Source organism: Furipterus horrens, unplaced genomic scaffold (assembly GCF_987537825.1).
Source record: "Furipterus horrens unplaced genomic scaffold, mFurHor1.1.pri manual_scaffold_1, whole genome shotgun sequence".
NCBI classification, from domain to species: domain Eukaryota; kingdom Metazoa; phylum Chordata; class Mammalia; order Chiroptera; family Furipteridae; genus Furipterus; species Furipterus horrens.
This window is the reverse complement of record NW_028327171.1, coordinates 164,670,026-164,693,593: the sequence shown is the minus strand read 5'-3', so window position 1 is coordinate 164,693,593 and position 23,568 is coordinate 164,670,026. Positions and strand designations below refer to the sequence as shown.

General features: G+C 37.1%; 1 protein-coding gene across 1 annotated transcript in view; it reads left to right on the top strand.

Moving 5' to 3' along the window:
• Positions 1-23,568, top strand: part of LRP2 (LDL receptor related protein 2) — a 195,331-nt gene that overhangs the window by 8,069 nt on the left and 163,694 nt on the right. The window contains exons 2-4 of the mRNA XM_090287742.1: positions 10,267-10,374; positions 12,043-12,165; positions 19,304-19,420. Coding sequence (XP_090143868.1) covers positions 10,267-10,374; positions 12,043-12,165; positions 19,304-19,420 — 348 coding nt within the window. The remainder of the gene's footprint in view (positions 1-10,266; positions 10,375-12,042; positions 12,166-19,303; positions 19,421-23,568) is intronic.

Below are 23,568 nucleotides of genomic sequence, written 5' to 3'. Positions count from 1 at the left end.
AGTAGAAATCTTTTCACATTCTTGCTGCACAATATTTCTTAAGAATTTAAGAACCTTTTTTTATTGGTAGAGACCGTGCATGCTCAAAGGTAAATATTCAAGGTTTAGTCATGCATGTGTGTGTACTTCAACTTGTCTCCTAACAAATGAACTATTGCAAAAGGCCAGTGTTTGTATAAATAATAATGTAATAAGTCCTACCATAGGCATCAGCATTCCTGATCAGAGTTATCATCAGATTTGCTTACCAATCTAGAAGCATTGGCTGCTTTGGAGTAATTATTTATATATGTAACTATGTAATACTTATATAATACATATGTATTACACATTATATATGTAAAAATTCCTGATGTTTACTTTCTGAAAATGTACACATTTAAAATGAGAGCCTATTTAATTCTTAGCATGAAATTTGTGACCTATACTCCCACTCAGCAATTACATTCTGGTCCAGTCTGGAGCTGGGCCATTGGTAAATGAGAATAAGTTACCATTTTGTACCAAACAGAGGTTAGGGTGCAAGAAGCTAGGTCTCATTAAATTTAGTGTCTGGACACTGGTAGTTAACCTTTATATTTCTCCTCTCTTTTTCTTTCTTCCTCTCTATCACTGCCTCTTCTCTCCCTGTTCAAGTCTTTATTGAGTGTGGTGTAACTATTGTGATAGTCAAGAACTAAATAACATGGAGTAAGAGAGAAGGAATATAACAAGGTGTTTGTATGGTTCAGTCAAGACTTAGTTACAAATGATTTAGTCTATGACTAGAGAATCACCAAATCCACCAATTGGGAGTCAATTTCTTCTCCTTTTGCTACTATTGTTGTAATTTCCAATATCAAGCCATTGTTCATTTGATAACCTGATCCTAATCTGCTTGTTAGGATGACCAAAATAGTAATGATGCTTGCAGCTTTAACATATCTGTATTAATTTAATTTATGGTTTAATGATTGGGTCTAATTAATCAGAAAAACCCTGGTTTGATGTTATCTGTAAATGCTGTGTTTGGGTTAACAGTGGATCTATTATACCATTTATACACCTAAATAGGAAGTCTGCCTGCCTGGAGATGTGTATACTTCTTCCTTCCTTCCTTCCTTCCTTCCTTTCCTTTCCTTTAAAGATTTTATTTATTTATTTTTGGATAGAGGGGAAGGGAGGGAGAAAGAGAGGGAGAGAAACATCAATGTGTGGTTGCCTCTGTCATGTCCCCAGCTGGGGACCTGGCCAGCAACCCAGGCATGTGCCCTGACTGGGAATCAAACTAGCAACCCTTTGGTTCGTAGGCCCGTGCTCAGTCCACTGAGCCATACCAGCTAAGGTGCTTATTTCTTAAAAGTGTCTCTCTCTCTCTCTCTTTTCTCTAGTGTTTGATTCCATTTAACTATTTTCCAATAATTTATATTGTTAATTAAGAATATAGGAATACTTTGGGCAGTTGGGGCTGGCCATAAGCTCTTTAAGTGGAGGAGATTTATTTATAGTTCTTGTGCAAGTTGCATTAAATTATTAAGTGCTGAAGGGCATTTTACTCTTTTCTTAAGTAGTCTAATTCATTGGGTCCTTATTTACTGAGCAGGCAGACAATCTTAAATTTTCTTCTGTTTGGATAGTGTTCTTTTCAACATCCTATGTAAGTGTTGCTCTTTGGCCATTAAAGAAGTAAATAATCGGTTAGACCCTTGTGGAGAGTTGGGACAAAGGTCTTGTTTTTCTCCCACGTGGAGGAGTTCACTTATAGGAACCTCAGGAGACTTAGTTCATAGAGAAAGCTCTGTGTGAATTATTGGCGTGAGTACTGCAAAGACTAGTACATTTCAGCGTTTGGGTATTGGCTGGCGGGAAGTTTTTGTTGCTGAATGATCTTGGTAAAAACTTGGGAGAGTCTTCTGAATGCTTTAGGCATTTACATGATTGTCAATTTACATATAGGTATTTTGTGAGTGTATGTGGCAGGGGTGGGGAGAGGACATTTGAAGAAATTGTTTTTCATTCTGATAATCATACAGATGGGAAAAGTTGCACCATGAAAGAGGTGTGTTTAGGACTTAGTTTTCCATAGCAATGATCTTCTACATTAATGAAAAACTGCTTGAGGATTTTAGATTTTCGACTTCTTTTTTTCTTGTGTGATTCCCCACACACACCCCTCCCTGGTGGGGAAGCCTGTGGATGGACTCTGGAGCATTCCAAGGGGAAGCAGGCCTCCCTGGAACTTAGATTCTTTATCACACTCTCTGGGGAGTTCATTTCAAGTTGCTGGTACTAGCAGCTGCGGGCTGATATTGCCCAATCCCAGGCCCTCTTATTGATGGGTGGGAGGGAGTGGGATTGCTGTTTAAGAAATTTTATTATCTTTAGAAGGGAAGAATTTATTATAGGGGTTTTCTTAGATGATCTCTTTCATGTGGGTTAAGACATTTTGAGCTCTGACTGTCCAAGCTGCTTAGAGGTTCTAAGTTGTTCTCATATGGGGATGGTACTGCCATTCTCTAGGGGTGTTTGGACATGTACAGGGGCGTTACTTGTCACGGTGACTAGGGGACAACTAGCATTCCACATGTTGGGGCTGGGGACACTGCCCAGGGCAACTGAATAACTGTTTCACCTTAAATGCCTATCATCATCCTCTCAAGAACTGAGAGGCACAGTTTTATGTATAATGCTCTGCAGTGTTGATTGACCCTGGTTGTAGGGGTAGGGGCTACTCAGTGACAAAAAGTGGAATGTAAGAGACTCGGAGGTGAGAAAGCTAGTATTTAGATAAAAATGGAGAAGACTAGCTCAATTAGAGAAGGTGGACATTTAATTTCCCACTTCTCAGAATTGAGGGGCTGCTTTGATAGTGCATCACATTATTCTCCTGGCTTTGACCATTTTAAAGACATGTTAAAATTTATTAAGCAATTATTTAAGTAATCTTTGAGATCAACTGACTATTTTGAGGGTTGATTAATTATACTGGCTGAATGCTGAGACACATTCAGCTTGGAGAGGATGGTGAGGAAAGGGCACAAGGATAATTCTGGTGGCCCCTGTGGCCGTGCATGTGGAGCTGCTTTGGGTTAGGACGGGGACAACTGGAGGGGCTGCAAGGTGAAACCCACCTCTGCTAGCAGCCTGTTGGTGAGCTGCCCACCAGCCTGCTGACCGAGCTCATGCTCTGGGCAAGGTTCTGGGGAGTGAAGTGTAGTCCCAAACTCTTCTTATGGCCAAAGTCTGTATCCTCATCCAGGCTTGCATCCACCCAGAGCAAACTTTAGTTTTTAGTTTTGTTTTTTTTTAAAGATTTTATTTATTATTTATTTTTAGAGAGAGGGGAAGGAAGAGAGAAAGAGAGGGAGAGAAACATTAATGTGTCTCGCACACTCCCAACTGGGGACCTGGCCTGCAACCCAGACATGTGACCTGACTGGGAATCAAACCTGTGACCCTGTGGTTCTCAGGCCAGTGCTCAATCCACTGAGCCACACCAGTCAGGGCGCGACCTTTAGTTTTAACAGTTACTGGTGTTAGTGATCTCTACGTTGTCTCACTCTCAGTTCTTCTGATCATATCATTTTTCTGCTTGGTATTCAGCACCCTTTATTTTCCATCTCCCTAGCCTTGTTGACTACCATTCTACAAGGGGTTCTCTGCACTTGGTCCATGGAGGCCTGTGCTTTAGGCCTTCACCCACGCTAGGCTTCTCTCAGGTTGTTTGGGCCCTAGACAATGCCTGGTGCCCCCTGCTCACCTCCAGAGGCCCCAGTGTGGTGCTGCTCTCCTTCAGAAGCCTCCTGTGATCACTCCAGCCTGCAATGTTGATTTTTTCTCTCCCTGAGATGTTAGTCCTTGTCTCTGCTGCTTATGTGGGACCAAAGCATCTACTGTCATTTGGTACAGTTTTGGAGTCAGATTGCCTGGATGTGAATTCCTGATCTGCTGTCTACTAGCTGTGAGATATGGTCAAACCTGAGTTTCCTCATCTATGAGATGGGGCTCTCCATATTATCTCACAGGGTTGTTGTGGGGGCAAGCAAAATAATCTATGGAAAATACAACATACTTCCAGCACGTAGTAAACTCTGGGCAAAAATGAAGGTTGTCATTTGTTTTGTGGGAAGTGGGATGCAAAAGAGCATAGACTAGAATCACACAGGTCCTGGGTCTAAATCAGACTGACATTTTCTACCTCTGTAACCCTGAGGGGAGTTTCTTATGTCCCGGAGGTTCAATTTCCCCTTCTATTAAATAAGTACAAATCCCACTTCATAAAATTTCTAAGAGGGCCCAATGGATGTGTATAAAGCTTTGTGTACCACCTGACACATAGTGGGTGCTCAATAAGCAGCAGCTATTGTTATTGCATGGCCATTTAATTTACAATGTATAAATAAATTTGTATAATTTAGGAAAAAAGACCATATTTTACCACCCTTTATTTCTTCCACAAACTCTAGAGCAATATTTTGCACATAGTAGATACAAATATTTTTTTTGTGGCTTTAGTAAATCTGACATCCTATTCTTTTTGTCCTTTAAAATTTTTAATTGCACTTAAATAATGAGTGTACATGATCATTCATCAACTGGCTTTGTGGGTTTTACCTCAAAGTCTCTGACTTCTTGAAATGTCCTTTTACTATTGTTTAACTCTATAAAAATATGAGGGCTCTGAAACAATAATTTGGAAAAAGTAGTCAACTCAGCTGTTTGTAAACTGGTTAAATAAAAGAATTCTGGCCACCTATCTGGCAATCTGTTATAAAATCAGGATGCAAAAATACTGCACAGAAAGAGAGTAGTAGGTTGGTTTGCTCAGCATGTCTTGTTTCAGTTCTATCAACTGAGTCCTTGATTTTCCTACCAGTTGACATTGGGCAGGGCATGGTCTTCCACGCAATTTGTTAATCTGGGCTGTCATGGCAGCAGTGTAAAGTTTTGGGTATAAACAAACAACTAAATCTTGAAAAGGGGTCTGGCCTTACGAATGTGCATAAGATGTGAGAATTATAATGAACCATTATTCAACTTATAAACATCAGAAATATGTCAATCAATACCAAGGGGATACAACTAAAGTTCAGAAAAAAGTGAATTAAAATTACGGATAAAGTAAGGAATTGCTTCTTAAACTTGTCTCTTTGAGTTCAGTGAAGTCGGACTATTAAAATGTCATGTAGTTTTACATGTGTTTGAAAAGAGCACACGTCCTGGCTGGTGTGTTCAGTGGATTGAGTGCCCGCCTTCAAACCAAAGCGACACTGGTTCGATTCCCAGTCAGGGCACATGCCAGGGCTGCAGGCCAGTCCCCAGTTGGGGGGGTGTGCAAGAGGCAACCACACATTGATGCTTCTCTCTTCTTTCTCCCTCCCTTCCCCTCTCTCTAAAAATAACAAAATAAAATCTTAAAAAAAAAAAAAAAAAAAGAGCACATGCACCTCTTCATTCAGGTAGACCAAATATCTGGAAGGACCAGCATATGTTAAGAGGATCTAGTAGAAAAAGGGGTTTGCTATAGAAATTACCTTACTCTCTTAACTTTCTACAATGTTCCCTTGACAATGACTTGCCTTTCTCTTCTAAGGAGAGAATTCATGAGTCAGAAAAGAAACTTTCAAAATAAGGATAAAATGACAAGACTATTATTAATATGACTCAATATTTTTCTCTTTCTTTTTTTAAGCTGCTGGATATTCCTCTTATTTTAAATTATTCCAGATTTCCTTTTTTGGGGTGGATTTAAAGTAGTAACTTCCAACCGAAAATCTCATTATTTGCCCTACTATTTATCTGTGATATATAATCATCCCAATAGACTGAATTTTACAAAGAGGAATCTTTATTACCTGATATATATGTGTTGACTATATCTCATGTGTGCTCAGAGCAGGGCTAGAGTCTGTAAAAGATACAGAAGTAATGTTCTCAATCCACTGTTGCTCCCCATCCTAGGAAAACAAATGACTTATTCCCTCCTCTAGGCACTACCTGTTACTCTAATATCTTATCTTAACACATTCTTAGTCCAATGCTTAGACCAGAAAGTTTGGGATGTGTCAATTTATAAAGAAAGGATTACTTTTGTTTTTTCTCCAGCTTGGGGCTCTGCAAGGTTAGAAAATAAGTTTATCCTGACATCTAATATAATTTTTTTTGAAGAGAGAACTTTCTTTGATTTCCCTGCACTGCTTTTGATTATTGTGAAATTTCCTAAACCCAAGAGTTTATACGTGCAGTGTTTGCTGCCTAGTAGATGACTAGTTTCCAATAGAATTATATTATCATATGCTATGGATTCCACCCCAGCTCAATTAATGAATTCAATTAATGTTGATAACAACTTTTGAAAAAAGTCTAATTTGTACATTTATTCTTGAGTTTGGTACTTTTATTTTTACTTTTATTTTATTTTGTGAAAGGGAACATAGAGCAGTGGTTGATATAGCACAGATGCTGGAACCAGAACTGTCAGATCCAAATTCTTGCTTCATACATATTTCCTATTTGATCTTGGGCAAGCTACTGAACTGCTCTATGCCTCAGTTTCTTTATTTGTAAAATGTTTGTAATAATGGTATCTCTCTCATAGGGTTGTTATGAGGATTAAATGACTTAAAGTTGGCAAAGTGCTTAGAACAATGCATGCCATTTAAGTACCACATGTGAGTTTTTTTTAAAGATTCTATTTAGTTAATTTTAGAAAGAGGGGAAGAGAGGGAGAGAAACACGAGTGTGTGGTCGCCTCTTGTGCACCCCCTACTGGGGACCTGGCCTGCAACTCAGGCATATGCCCTGACTGGGAATCAAACTGGTGACCCTTTGGTTCGCTGGTTGGTGCTCAATGCACTGCGCCACACCAGCCAGGGCTACATGTGAGTTTTTAATCATCTTTGAACCATCTGTTTTTATTATTGGGAAAGGCTAGTGCTGGGGGAGGTAGGATGTCCATTTGGTTCAAATGTTCCTCGTCAGTAGCTGCCTAGTTCTTAATAAAAGTTGTTTTTTAAAAATTTCATCATGCTCTATGTTTTCTTCCTTGGTTTCTATTTGAGGAAAAAGTACTTAAGGTTGTTGTTTATAAAACAACTTTTTGGTTGAAAATGGATGTTTAGAGACCATTTGTTGAGAAAATTTTAAATTTTGCTCTATTTGGAATTTCCCCCCATAAACTGTTTGACTCCAGTGTATGAAATTCATGCCCAGTCCCATTTTTGGACTTAAAGTTATTAAACAATAAATTATAGATAATATCTAGTAACTTTTATGGGGGTGTGAGTAAAGGCTACTTATTTAAAATAAAACACTCAGAAAATAAAGTGCATACTTGAAATCAGGGGCACCTGCAATTGTTGTCAGACCAGATCTAAACCTGTTTACCAGCACTTTTAAGATTTTTACTGATTTTATTGGGGTGACATTGGATAATAAAATTATAAGTTTCAGGTGCTCAGTTCTATAATACATCATCTGTATGTTGTATTGTGTGTTCACCACCTTAAGTCAAGTCTCCTCCTATACCCTCTTCTACCTTCTCTCACAACCCTTTCCCTCTGGTAATTACCATACTGTTGTTTGTGTCTCCAGCAGTTTGTTTTTAAACAGCACGTATTCCCTTTATAATAGAATGAATGACAGGCTTCTGACACTAGCAGAGCATTTTGGTTGATTGCTAAGAGGCCACCCAGCAATGATAGACTATTTGTTTTTTTCTTTTTTTCTGGATAGATATTTATAAACAATAGTCTTTTGGAAGTATAACAAGCATGGTAGTTATTCAAAAAGTGAATTTGACAAATGAATTTTCATGTATATTTTGATAAATTGAGTAAATTAGGTTTGCTATATTACTTTAGATTACTATTTGGGAGATCAGATGTAAAAGGACTATTAATAATTACTTAATTGTAAAGTTTCCCCTATTTGGGCAACATGTCATGTGAGTGATTTTAAATAGTTGGTTTTGAAGTGCTTTAAAAAAGAAATTTTGGGTGTCTATTTTGTGTTTTTCTTTTTTCCATGATGTGTTTAATTTTGTATTTAAGCAAAAACAACAAACCTCAAAATTTGGCTTGTAATAAAAGTTGCTTAAGAAATAGCATTGCTAAATAGTAGAACCAGGAGCTAAATCAATGTTTGCTGTTTTAAGCCATTAAATCCTTGGGATGATTTTTCACATAGCAAAAGCTACCTGACTATATAAGCATACTTAACATTTCTAAAAATAAACTAGAATTTGTTTAAAAGAAAAAGAAATAGCTCTAAATATACGTGTTTTCAAGACAGACAATATAGTGTTCTGAATTTTGTTCTCTATACTTAGTTTCTAAGTTTATGCTTTTCTTTTTCCAATACCAACATAAAGCTCTTTGTAAGTGGACTGACCTTTAGATTGTTATAATTTTTCAACCAGAATTTATTAGATACTAAAGGAGACAAATGTACTGAACTTTCAAATGTAGTATGTTGGATTACTAACAATAGACCTAATTGATAAAAGTGATTTAATATATGTTGTGTTAATAGCTAAACCTCCAAAGCCCCTAATCTCCCATGGAAATATTGCTTTGTAGAGTAAAATCCAGTGAGAAGTTCTGAGATTCCAGAGTGAATTTGTACATTCCTGAGGGGCATTTTTGCAAGGGAGGTTGTTGTGTTTTAAAGGTAGTTGATAAGAGACCTGCACCACCAACCCCAGACCTGCACCACCAACCACCATCATGCATTAGTCTATAGAAGGTATTTGGGTGTACGTATTCCTGTACCACTCGGTACCACCATTTAGCCAAGGGAAGTTTCTGACCATTTGCAGCATACATTATAAATCAGGATGTCACTAACAGACAATCAGATTTGAACATTCCATGAACAAAGTAGCCTATATCCCCTAGGAATAGATCACTTAACTATGTTTATGTCATGCTGTTGATATTACACAAGTCAGGATAACGCATTGTTTATTTATTTTAGGAGTAGGTAATTGACCTGTATATTTACCTAATTTTGGGTCAATTAGCCAAAAATTGAAATGGGTAATTTAGCATGATTGCTTAAATGCAGGTGGAAAATATAATTATTCTTCCAACCACCAGATTGCTTCTCTTCCGCCTTGGGTTTGTGAAAAAATAATTTTGAGTCTTCTCCAAGTTGGGCTGGTGTTGGCTGCTCTCTTTAAAATTTTTCTACTTGGCACATAATGCATGAGGAGGTTACTGGTCAGATAGTTGGGGAAATGCAGAGGATTTTCAACTGCCAAATTAGTCCCCTGGGGGGAGACCAAGGGAATTTGCAGGACATAATGATTAGATGAAATAAATGTTTTAAAGTTATACATATTCTCTTTCTGTTATCACCATGAGATAATCACTGCCACTTGGAAATGTGGCAACATTTGGTGTTTAAAGTTTGTGCACTCTGGTTGGCTGCAGAGATTTTTTTTTTTCCTACATGTAACTTTAAATATTTGTTTGCAGAGATGAGAATACAGACCTGGCATCTTACAATATGGTAAAAAACAAAAAGCCAGAATATTGGTCTGAATCTAAGAATGAGGGGTCATAAATTACTCCATGTGCTATAGTAATAAGAAGCCACTTAAAAATACATACGGTGGTAACTGAAAAAAGCACAGTCAAGCAAATGAAAAGTTACTCATGATGTTTATCTATCAGAGATAACCATTGCTAACATTCTGGTCTATTTCAATGTTTTTTTCCTCCCTGCACATGTGACTCTGTTATAGGTAAAATTTTGCATCCTTGTCTTTGTTCATTATATTTTAAATATTTCTCTTAATCATTTAGCAGTTCTTCATAATCATTTTAGTGAATTTCTAATATATCAATGTATAGATATAAAAAAACAATTATTTTCCTATCATTGGCCATCTAGGAGGTTATCAATTTCCTTTATTATAAATAATAAAGTGATAAAAGTCTCTACTGCCTTAGAAAAAAATACCTAGAAGTAAAAGTACTAAGTCACAGAATACGCACTTAAAAAATGCAAGATATATGTTGTCAAATAGCTTCCCAGATTGGTTAGTTACATCAAGGTACTGTAGTCGTTAGCTGTGTATAAAATGTCCTTTCTGCAGACCTTGAAACACAGAGTATAATCACTATAAAAATGTTTTCCTAATTTTATATGATGACATACATTCCTTTGATGACTAATTAGTGAATCATTTTTTATTTTTATTAAAAATTTATATTTCTTCTGTGAAATAACTGTGTAGCATATTAAAAAAAAGAACGTTTTCTGTTGTTTGTTGGATTGCAGGATGTAGCAGTGAACAGTTTCGCTGTGAAGATGGGCATTGTATCGATGCATCCTGGAGGTGTGATGGGACCAAAGACTGTTTGGATGACTCTGATGAAATTGGCTGCCGTAAGTGGGGAGTAGCCAGGCTGAGCTCTGCTTTGAGTAACACAAGTGCTCCATGGTGATTTTAGCTGTAACAAAAAGGGTGTCTTTAGTGAGATCTGTGTGGTTGAACAGAGAACTGATATTATTACTAATTGTTTCACTCACATTAGTGGACATCAGTTTCTATTTTACCCCTTATCGTGTGACCTTGATATGGAAACAAATTTGGGAGTGGTTTTCTGAAGCCAGCAAGTGTCTGTTTCAGATTATTTACTCTGGAAATTTTGTGCACCACTAATAACAAAATACCAAAAATGTTATCTGAACAACTGTGTTTTGTAACTCTAGGAGTCTGTTTTCATACAAAGGGTATAATATAACTTGTGTGAATTACCAGAAAGATCACAGAAGTGGCTACTATGATTTTATGTTTTGAAGAAATGAGAATATTGTAAACCCCAAAAGTATCTAATTATAAAACCACTTTCACATATATTTGTTCACTTAGTTCTCTCAACAATATTCTGAGGTAAGGTTCAGATTAAGAAAGTGAAACTTAGAGAAGTTAAGTCTTTCCTTAAAGGTCCCCCAGTTGCTTTCCCAGCTTGCAATTTCATTCATTCTGATAGGTGAACAAACAAGGTTTATTATCCAAAAACCAGGAAAGCGGGTAAAAAGTAATTTTGTTTTTAATTTTTGGCCATACTATGGCACAACAGAATAGTCAAACTTTGTTGTAATGTTTGGATGACAATGCACTTGAAAATGGGAGAAAGGGTGAGGAGTAGATCCTATCAAATCCTTCTCACACGCTCATGCACAAATACTGAGGTGGGACCTGAGATCCTGTATGTCTACAAACTCCCAGGTTTGCTGCTGCTCTGTGAACCACACTTTGAGCAAGGGAGTAGTTCTATTTTTGGAGACATGATCATGTGCTGTTTGTCTTCTCTGGGCTTACTTAGTTCAGTTTACGTTAAACACCAAGAGCAAAGAGGCAAGAACAGTCTTCTGGGATAAAGGAATAAATGAACAGTTACAACAACTGTTAGAGATTGTTATTATATTTTAATGTCCTATAACAATGACAATAAAAACAGTACCAATGGCAATGGTGATAGCAAATAACATTATATGGTACTTTCACATACATTATTTAACTCACTTTTTGTAGCAGCAAACCATGAGTTAAGTATAGTCTTCCTTTTAAGTGCATACATTGAGGCTCAGAGAACCATCCAAAGATCCTAAAGCAACTAAATTGTGGAAATAATAGTTATGTGACTCTGTGTATTCTTTTTCCCAATCTCATGGATTTTCCTATTTATCATGATGCTGTACTATTAGTTATTATAAAACATTTCAACAAATTTAATAATAATTTATGGTTAACTTTTACTTAAAGTTTAATTTAATTTTTTTTGTCATATCTCAGTATGCATGTGTGTTTGGGCTGTTTATTTTATTCTCTGTACTTTTTATATTGCTTTGGATCATCAGTTTATTGTGATGCTATTGCTGAGAATAATCTGATTGGAGCCCACGTATTCTAGCATAGGGTTGTTTATGTTTGCCATCAAATATATTCAGCAGGAATTGATATACATACGTTGTCTTGAAATAGGCATTTCTTGTTGGTATAATAGGGTGGTTGTTTGACATAATGAGTCCTTTTCTGGTTTGTTTTAGCTCCTGCTTCTTGCCAGCCAGGCTATTTCCAGTGTCAGAATAAAGAGCTATGCATCCCTCACTCCTGGGTGTGTGACGACGAACAGGACTGTGAGGATGGCTCAGATGAACATCAGCATTGCCGTGAGTGTTATTAATTGTTTTGGTTCTTTAGACACCTGAAACCTAAGGTGTTACCAGTGCAAAACAGAATGGGATAAATAGAGTGGGATAACTCTTTGTAAATGCTCAATTGGGCCATTATATAGCAATGGAGCCTATGCCAGCATTCTCTCTCAGGTTGGATGATATTGAAAGTAGGAATGTGCTGAAGAATTATAAATATACCCCCGTGATTTGGAAATGGCTAGATATGTTCCTAGTCTTTAATTTGGATTATGGTGCACTCAAAAATGAAACAAAACATTTATTGGTATCTATAGGTGGGGTATTCATTTGTGTGGATGGCATTTGGACGGGTCCTTTTGATCCTGCATTTGGACGGGTCCTTTTGATCCTGCAGAGCACCTTGCTTTCAAATCTTCCATCTCCTCTATCCCAGTATTCAACTATCTTTATTTCAGTTGAGTGGAGCAAGTATGTAAGGTCTGCTGGAGGCATTAATGGTGTTTGCTTCAGTGACTGCTGCCAAAGCCACTATAGGACAAGCTAAAATAACAACAATAACAACAAAAAAAAGCAGTGAGGAAGACCTTAGCAACTGTGACATTTCTGAGTATTGAGGTGGTTCAGGGCAGTAACCTGGAAGAAACCATTAAATTCTAATTTTGGGGGATCAAACTGGAAAAGAGAATTTTAATGAGCTTGAAAATAATTTTGGGTGAGAGGGTAATCCTGAGTAAATATAAGATGGCAACATGTGAGAAATATGCTTGTTGTTTCCTTGCTATATTAAGGATATTTGTATCATTTCTTTGCTCTATTAAGTTTATTTGTATAATTTAAAATTATTCCTGCCCTGACCATTGTGGTTCAGTTGGTTGTGGCATTGCCACGCAAAGCCGAAGGTTGCCGGTTTGATTCCTGGTTAGGGTACACGCCTGGGTTGTGGGTTTGGTCCCCAGCTGGGACACGTATGGAAGGTGACCAGTTGACATTTTTTTCTTACATTGAAAAATGTTAAGCAAAAGGGAATTTATTATCTCACATAATAAGGATTGTTCCAGAGTTGATTACTTCTTGGTTCAATAGTATTCAATTCCCTCCCACTGTTTTGCTCTGCCATCTTAGAGCTACAGGCTTTCCGTGATTACACGGAGGTGGCAAGTCCCAAAGTTTACATCCCCCTAATTCACTTTCAACATCTTGAAGAGAGAACATTAACATTTTCCCTCCATCTCTGGCTCTTGACCCCAATTGTCCTCTGGAAGGATCCAGTTCTGACCACTGTGTGGCATTCACCTTTGAGCCTCACCACACGATGCTTCATTAAATACACATCTCACAAACCATCACAAACCATCTCTCTGGGCCTGTTTTTAATTTTTTAATTAATTATAATTAATTAATTAATTTAGAGGGGAAAGGAGGGAGAAAGAGAGGGAGAATAACATCAATATGTGGTTGCCTCTCGCATGCCCCCAACTCAGGCTTGCCCTGCAGCCCAGGCCTGTACCCTGATGGGGAATCAAACCTGTGAGCCTTTGGTTCATAGGCCAGCACTCAATCCACTGAGCCACACCAACCAGGGCTCACTGGGCCTGTTTTAATGTTACCTAAGATCCTGTAAACTTTTCCACAATCATTGTCCTCAAGTATCAAAGAGGAAACAGATGTTTTTGCTGTCTACGTTTGATGGCTACGTTATCTGGGACACTTGTTGAGTTGTTAGATGACTAGCAATGGAGACTCTGTGGCCTTTAGTAGGTTACAGATGCATTTATAAAAGATTGGAAGTTAGCCCAGGACTTCTGAGTCCAGCATTGAGTGTGAACTCTTTCAGGCAAGGCCTCTGGATGCTAAGGATCTTTTGAGGAAGAGAATAGAAATTCTCAAAATACTCATGAATTCGACTTTGGTTTAAACTTTAAAAGGAAGATTGTATAATTAAACAGCCAGTTAGGGCTTGTCAGTGTTGGTCATAGGGTCTGCCAGCAACAAAGGGATACTGATCCTTGGGAAAGAGTGCTTAAGGGGAAGCCAGCAAACTGTGTAATGCTGTGAGGGTTGTTGATGGTGACAAATGGCAGTCCTGAGGAAGGCATGACAGGAACTAATCAAGGCTAAACAGGGGTATATCCAGATTAAGTCCATTTATTAGGTCAGGGTTTGAGGTGGAGTGGCAAAAGGGGACCAGAAATGGGATGGGGGAATAGTAGTTCAGAAGTACTAAAAGAAGGAAGGAAAGTGCTAGGCGTAGTATGGAACAGGAAGAAATCCTTATTTCTAGGAAATCTGTTTGGGCTATGATATTCTCTAGCTAGCTTATCAAAGATCCCAGGATAAAGATGGGGTGACCTGCAGATGGCAGGTACTTTGTGGGAATGATAGGGCTAGATTGTGAACCTCTGGAGAATGGAGACTATGTTTTATTCAACCTCATCCCTAAGGCCTGGCATTCTGTCTGACAGATAGTAAGTTCTTGATAAATGGATACGGAATGAATGAATAATGGATCTTTTGGCTAGGTATGCTATTTTGGTTCCATTTTCCATTGCTTCTCATACACAGTAGGAAGAAAACCAAGCTGCAGGTTGTTATACAATGTGTGGTGGACGACCTCTTGCTAATAAAAATACTTTACAGAGGGAATAAGAACTAATAAGGTCCACTGCTTGTGGAAAGACTAGAGGTAATTCTGTACCAGTAATGCACATGTAAAGTTACATATTTTAAATGAGTGTGGATTTCATAAGGTAATCCTTTCATTTTTTAATGATATAGAAGTATTTAATGGGCATTCTTTAACTACAGACAGAATATATCAATACTATGCTCACTAAGGTCACCAGAGAACTCCTGCTTGTCAGATAGAGTGGGCACTTTTCCTTTCTTACCACACTCGATGGACTTTTCTATTGCACGTGACTCTGGTGATCACTCCCTCTTTCCTGACACTACAACTTGGCTGCCACGATGCTCTACTGTCCTGGCTCTTTTCTCTGTCTCTCTCTCTTTTTTTCTTTTTTCCATTTTTTTAGAAATATTGTATTTTTCAATTGCAGTTGTCCCATTTTTTTCTCCCATTACTCTCCCCTGCCCCACCCTCCCACCCCCTCTCCCACAGTCAGTGCCCTCTTTGTTGTCCATGTCCGTGGGTCCTTTATACTTGTTCCTTGACATGACCCTTCCCCTTCTTTCCCTCTTTATTTCCTTCCCCCATCCCCTCAGGTTGCTGCCGGTTTGTTCCTTATTTCCATGTCTCTGGTTCTGTTCAGCTCGTTTGTTTTGTTCATTAGTGTCCTGTATTAGGTGAGGTCATGTGGTATTTGTCTTGCATCGCCACCTGCCTTATTCCACTTAACATAATACTCTCCAGTTCCATCCATGCTCTCATGAAAGGTAGGAGTTTCTTCTTTCTCTCTGCTACATAGTATTCCATTGTGTAAATGTACCACAGTTTTTTGATCTACTCATCTACTGATGAGCACTTAGGCTGTTTCCAGCACTTGGCTATTGTAAATAGCACTGCTATGAACATAGGGGTGCATAGTTTCTTTTGAATTGGGGTTTCAGAATGTTTAGGGTATAATCCCAGCAGTGGGATTGCTGGGTCAAAAGGCAGTTCCATTTTTAGATTTTTGAAGAAATTCCATACTGTTTCCACAGTGGCTGCACCAGTCTGCATTCCCACCAACAGTAGTGCACTAGGTTCCCGTTTCTCCGCATCCTCTCCAGCACAAGTTGTTTGTTGATTTGTTGATGATTGCCATACTGACCGGTGTGAGGTGGTATCTCATTGTGGTTTTTATTTGCTTCTCTCGGATGACTAGTGATGTTGAGCATCCTTTCATATGCCTTTGGGCCCTCTGTATGTCCTTGATGAAGTGTCTGTTCAGGTCCTTTCCCCATTTTTTAAATTGGATTGTTTGTCTTCCTGGTGTGGAGTTGTATGAGTCCTTTACATATTTTTTGATATTGAACCATTGTCTGAGGTATAATTGGCAAATATGTTTTCCCTGGCACTTTTCTTAACTGCTTTGATCATTCTATTTTGTTTTCCTCTTCTACTCAGCTTGAGTATTGACATTGCTCAGAGTCTATCCTTAGCAGCTTTTCTCCTGCTATATGCTCTCCCAGGGTAATTTAAACCATTTGTATGATTTCAGTAACCCTATATGGGCTGATAATATCCAAATCTATATTTAGGACCCAGGTCTCTTGCTCACACTTCAATTTTGTATATTCAACTGCCTGTTGGACATCTCCGGTATGCTTCAAGGTGTCTCAACTAGAATTGATCATCTTCCCTCCCTGTTTTTTTCTTATATATTTGCTGTTATACATGTATTATCTTTATTATAAAAATAAAATTAACCCACTATAAGGTACTAGCAGAAAATATTAAATTGGTCTCAAATGATCAGAAATAGGGAAATTAAGGCTGCTTTCCTTTTCAGTCTAGAATTTTATAAAACATGTTTTGTAATAAAAGTGTTTCATTAGATAAAAAAGAAAGATGGTTGTAGGTGACATTAAGCATATAGTCAATTAGCATGAAAAGGAGGTCATGATATGCTAGGCGCCCAAGCTAGAAACCTGGAAGTTATTCTTGATTCTTTCTTTTCTTTCACTGTCTGCGTTCAGTCATTCTTGCCTAATTTGCTTGATAAATTTCTCTAAGGTTTATCCCTTTCTCATTTGCGCCACCACTGCCAATATCTTTTATTTGGCTGACTGCAGCAGCCTCTGCACTGCCCTGCCTGCCTCCATTCCTGTGCTTCCTCAGGTCTCACTGACGCTGAGGCTGGCAGGGTTGAACTAAAACCCTTTGGTAGCTCTCTACCGCCTCAAAAGAGAAAGCTCTAACTCCTTAACAAGGTTTACAGTGGCATCTAAGATGTGGACTGTACTTATTTTTCCATGTCTGTCACTGACATTCCTGCCTTGAAATGTCCATCTGGAGCCCCAGTAGTGTTTGTAGTTCCCTGGCGCATACCATGCAGATTCCTGGCTTTTGCCTCTGTTTATGCTGCCTAAAGGCTCATTTCTTTTTCTTTTCTTTTTTTTAAATTTTATTTTTATTTTTTTTTCTATTACAATTGTCCCACTTTTTCCCTCATTGCTAGCCCCCATCCAGCCCACCCCTTCTTCCACAGTCCATCCCGACCCCGTTGTCCGTGTTTATGGGTTACTTATATTGAAGGCTCATTTCTAACGGTACTTCCTCCCTTTTGGCCTAGCTAACTGTGGCTTCTCCTGAAGACCTGGGTGAGGTGTTCCTCCTCAAGGAAGCTGTCCTGCCCACATCCCATTCCAGAGTGAATTAGGCATGCCCTGCCCCTTACTTTTATAATTCTTCATTCTTCATGTGCCTGTAATCCACTTCCATCATTGTTTTCTAATTACAGAGAACTATGAGCTCCTTGAGGGTACAGATTTGTGCTTGATTCATCTTGATGTTCCCATTGTTGGTATCCTTTGTGGCATATAATAGGCCCTAATAGATGTTTGTGTAATGATGAATAATAAGTGAATCACAGCATTCGATTGGTTGATGGAACTATATAATTTTAATTCATTTCTCTACACTTGAATGAACTTTTAATTGCTTTCTTGTAAACCCATTGAAATCTTAAGCATAAAATATAGAATAATTTGGGCTTGAATTTAAGAAGGAAGCCAATATAATTAAAATAATATTGGCACTTGATTTAGGGTTTGTTTTTTTGTTTGTTTGTTCACTATTTGCCTTTTCAGGAAAAAAAGAGAAAGCTCTTTACTTTTATGTGGACATTGGCAATATATACTTAAATAAATTACATGGGGATTTAATAAATACTACCACTCAGGAAGTATTAATCTTTTTTATCTTCACATGAAATTGTATTCCTTTCATGGGCAGAATTCAGACATTTAAGCAACTTCTAGAAAATTTGACTTAATCTACCTTTATTAATAGAAGTAAAATTTAATCCATAGATATGAGGTACTGAGAGAAGATATGAAATCATACTGTCAAAGTGTCAGAAATTGGAAAAGTTTTGTTTGCTATTCAATAATTACATGACACATTCATAATGAAACTATTTTCTTGATCAGAAAGAAGAAACAAGACAAAGATATAATTGATTAAAGATAGTAATTTTTGTTAATTTTTTTTACATAATTTATCACATGGTAATCTTTATGTGTTTGAATTTTCAAGTACTCTAAATAAAGCTGTCATTGTCCATTTGTTTTTTAGAAAAGTTCTTTTGGTAAGTTTTGATGGCATGTCCCTTAACAGATACATAATTTTATAAAAAAATCAAATGTTGCTGAAATTAAATATCTTTACCATCCAGAAGCATAAGAAACTAAGAATTTAGGGGAAATTTTTTCCCTCATTTTATTATTTTATTATTATTATTAATTTTAGCAGATCACATTTTTCCCCAATGCTTTTTTAAAAAATGTGGACAATTAAAGAAATCTCATAATTCCTGAGACTTACAGAATAACTTTCACGTGACACTTGAGGCATCAATATGCTTGGTTTTTATCTGAAAGCAAATTTGATAAAATGATATCATGTTTTAACCTACCCTAATAACGTAGGGTGAAATTAAAATAGCTTAACATTTTTTTTCCTTCTCTTTATAAAACTGGCACATGTTCAATGTAGGAAATTTGTATAATAGAGAAAACTCAATAAAACCACCATATTCCTACTATTCAGAAATAACCCCTGTTAACTCTTTGGGATATTTCCTTCTGTTTTAAACAGGGTTTCAATGAGAGGGACCTTACTGATCCTTGATTAAGAACTATATCTGCAAAAGTTTTATATTATTTATCCTCTTTATCATATAGGTTTTCAATCTAGATTGTGTTCTAAACCCATGTTCATAACATAATTGTCTACACTAACATGGTTGAGTGTTGATATAATTCTATGGGTATTTTGATAGCATCCTGATAAAATATACCTTTGCTTTTGCTTTGTAAGCCCTCTTCCTTGGTTAGGTGCTTGACCTTGTGACCCTTTGAACTTTATGTTCAATGTTCATTCTACTTGCCTTTGCTTTCAAATATCCTCATTCATTCATATTTCGTAAATGTCAGTGGGTTGGTCTGTGTTTGGCAGTAATTATAAAGTAATATTGTTTCCCCTTCACAGCTGGGACAACATGCTCAAGCCATCAGATGACATGCTCCAATGGTGAATGTGTCCCAGCTGAATACAGGTGCGACCATGTCAGAGACTGCTCAGATGGAACTGACGAGAAGGATTGCCGTGAGTCCCTTTTGATATTTGCACTATATTTGGTTTCACATTTGTCCCTGTGGCATATTAATAAATTTGTTAGATTTGTTGATGGACAGAAATGCGTACAATATGCCTCTTGTTATTGAAATCTCTTGACAGATTCTTTTGTGGATTAGAGGTGATGTTCTGATAGGAGTCTATTTTTATAAAGATATTCTAAGTGTGTCCAGCCTTAGTATATTGATTTAAATTATTTAAAGTACTTTTTAAATTAAAGCACTTTTAACATTAACAGAGGAACCTGAAATGTCATTCAAAATGTTGAATATAAAGTTCAGTTTGATCACTTTTAACTTTTGTTACATTACTATGGTAAATTTCTAGGCCAAATGTCTCATTAGTTTTGTGCTCTTATGGATTCAATTTTTTTTTCCAGTTTGCTTTTGGAAAAATGTTACATTTTGAAAATGGTTTTCTCTATAATGGTAGTATACTGTATCAGTTTGTAACTGATCACCACAAATCAGGCATACAAATCACAGTATTCCATGTATAATGTTTAAATATTACCATAACCAAAACAAGAGAGTGCAATCATGGTACATAATGTACTACTTACCACTAAGTAATCTGCATCTTTTGAGGTTTAAATAGAATTGTTAGAATACAAGAATATAGGAATTCTACTGTGTCAGTCCTATGGTTCATTGAACTCAGTCTTTTCAGATATGCCGGTTTCCCTTAAAAGTCCTTATAAGTCTGTCATTTATGAATTTATCTAGAACTTCCTTTTCTCTTTATATATTTTCTCCTGCAATTTGTATACATTTCTCCTTTTGGTATATTGCAATTTAGAAGTTTACGATGTATGTCTAACTTTTTTTTTTACTAAGGTACTTCTTTTTTTCCCCTCTTTATTATTTCAAACTTAAAAAAGTTATTTTAATAGTCAGTATTCCAATAATCGGTACACAGATGTTTTGTACAGTTGAAACGTTAATCATAAACTTCTTAGTTATCATGTTTCCATGGAAAGATTTACATTTTAGTCTATTTCCATAGGACATCTCCTCTATTGCTTGAGAATTTTGTTGGAAGAAATACTTATCTATGTGAAAAGGAGAGACCTGGGCCCAAACCGGCCCAGATTCATGCCTCATCCACACCATCATAGCACACTGCCTTAAAAAACACAAACACTTTTCCTTCAGTGCTTTATTCCTCATATGTAATTTTTCCTTGAGAGGAGTCTGTACTGTTTGTCTTTGTATCTCTATTTCCTAGCAGAGTTCCTGGTACAGTGCTGCTGAGGTATAATTTCTTATTAAATGTTCTCTTTTGAAGATATTATGTTGTCCCTTATTCGTACCTCCCTTTACTTTAGACATTTTGCAGAGAATTTAGATTCTGCACTTGCAGTTTTAGAGATTATAGGGTGTGTCTGGCTGTCACAAAAGAGCAAGTCCATGAGTCAGGGACTTTTTTTTTTTTTTAACTTGTTAAGCAAACAATAAGTCCTTTATTGAGGCAGGTGAAGAAAATATTTTGACCACTAATAGTGGTAAATCATATACACGTATGTGCCACTTACATATGAGGATATGTTCTGAGAAACATGTCATTAAGCGAACATCATAGAATGTACTCAGCAAACATTCTTTTAAGTAGAAAGGGTACACCCTAAAATAACAATAAAAAAGTATAGTATAGAAAATACATAAACCAGTAACATAGTCATTTATTATTATTGTAATGTACTATGTACTGTCCATAATTGTATATACTATACTTTTATATGATTGGCAGTTCAATAGGTTTGTTTACACCAGCATCATCACAAACATGTGACTAATGCATTGTGCTGTAACTTTGGGATGGCTACCATGTCACAAGGTGGTAGGAATTTTTCAGCTCCATTATAATCTTATGAGTCCACTGTCTTATATGAAGTCCGTTGTCGACCAAAACATCATTATAGGGCACATGACTGTGTTATATTTGTATTTTGCAGTATTTTGTAAATTTCAAAGCATTATATAAATTCTAGTTATTATTATTATTTCTCAATGAAGACAACAGGGCAGGTGTTACTGTACTCTCTTATGCATAAGGAAGCTAAAACTGTAGTGTAGAGTGTCCTGTTCAAGGCTGTACGACATGTGGCAGAGGTAGTGCTCAGCCTGTCTTCTAGTTCCAAGTCTGGTGATTTTTCTTCATGAAGGACTTTATTCACAGAAGGCGAAAGTTCTACCTTGTGCAAGTCTGAGAGAGAACCAGAGGCCTGTGCCACCAGCCAATAGTTTGTGTCTTTATTCTTTATTACAAGTGGGTAAATATGACTCCTTTATTGCAAATGCAATGGGACTGAAGGAAATGCTACTTTGGGGAAAAATAGAAGGCAGCCGAAACAGACTGTTTGGATTTATTCCATGTGAACAACCTGCAGCCAAGTCTAAAGTCACTAGTACAACTGCCTGATGACTTTGCCAATGGACCTTCCGGAAAAAAGCTGGCAGGGTACGAGCATGCAAACGGCTGTTACAGAAAGGAATGAAGGAAAGGAAGTGAGTTTTATAAACTATCTGGGCCAGAGTTTTTAATCAAGTTTTTGTTTGCATTTTTTTTTTTTTTTAAGTACAAGTGACTGGTGAAACAAGGATTTGTTAAGGAAAAAGAACCATATTTATAGCTCACTGTTTCTGGAATTATACAAGTCATGAACCCTTCAGGGTGCGTGGCCCTATGAATCTTACACATGTAAGGAGGTTTTATAATAAGGTACTCCTTCCTATTTCTCTGTACTTTGTTTATTTATATTTCTGTGGTACTTATGCAGGAGTGTGAAAAAAATCTTAACAAATCAAAGGCAATTAAGAAATGAATCTTCATACTTCCTTGTTAGTGCTTTGATCTCCTGGCTGCAGCCAGATTCCTACAGGAAGGAAATGAATGGCCAGGATCGAAGTGTTTAGAAGGTACCGGTATAGGGGCCAGGATGGACTCACTTCGTTTTTCCCCTTTGTTTGGCGCTCTTGTGTGAAGTGGGAAAGGGAACTGCCATTCACCAAGCACCAGCCACTATCTTATGCAATGTTTACATCAGTACTGCGAGGTAGGTGAGATGACCGTCACTTGAGAGGGATTGTAAAGACTGTCAGGAAGCAAGGGTGGAGGAGGCAGGATTAACGTTGGTCTAAACTCTATGCCTGTGCTCTCAGAATACACTTATTTAGTGATGGAAGTTTACAAAGCACTTTTGCCTGAAGGTTACTTAGCTATTTTATTATTTAAAGCTCATGAAAGATTTTAAACATATTTAAAAGCAGAAAGATTTATATGATGAACCTCTTTGTATTCATCATTATTGTATTATCAAATCATAGGTAATTTTGTCTTGTAGCTCTTTCTTCTTTTATTCTTTATTTTGAAGCAGTATTTATCTCCAAAATATAAGGACTAAAACATAGTTGCAATATTATGATCTCACCTAAAAGTTAATGACTTTTCTTTAAAATAATCAGATATCCGGTCAGTTTTTAAAATTTCTCAAAGTTTGTCTGTTGGAGTTAGTTTCTGTCTTGAAATTTGTAGGTTTGCCTTACATTTCTTTTTTTTTTTTTTTAACTCCTTGCAGTTTATTTGTTTATAAAACCAGGTCAGTTGTCCTGGAGTTTTCCATAGTCTAGGTTTTGCTCATTTTATTCCTTGATGTCATGTAACATGTTCTTCTGTCCCCTGTAATTTTTGGAAATTGGTTGCTATATCTGGAGCAAGGGTTATCAACCCTGGCATTAATGACATTTGGGGCCAGGTAATTCTTTATTGTGGGGAGCTCTGTCTTGTGCACCCTAGAAAGTCTTAACAGTATCTCTGGCTTCTACCCACTAGAGACCAGCAGTACTTCCAACAACCAAGAATGTTGTGACAACCAAAAATGTCTCCAGACAATGTCATATGTCCCCAAAGAACAAGATTTCTTCCCTTTCCTTGCTCTGGTTCAGAATCAAGTTAGTGTATAGGCTTGAATAGATGATGCAAAGATTTTATTTTATTTTTGTATGTGTATGGGCAGCATACTTTGTATATAAGGTATATATTTCCAAGAGTAGGTGCATAATGTGATGTTAGTAGCCATTGATGATCTTTGTTGAGATTAGTCATAGAAGCATGTAGCT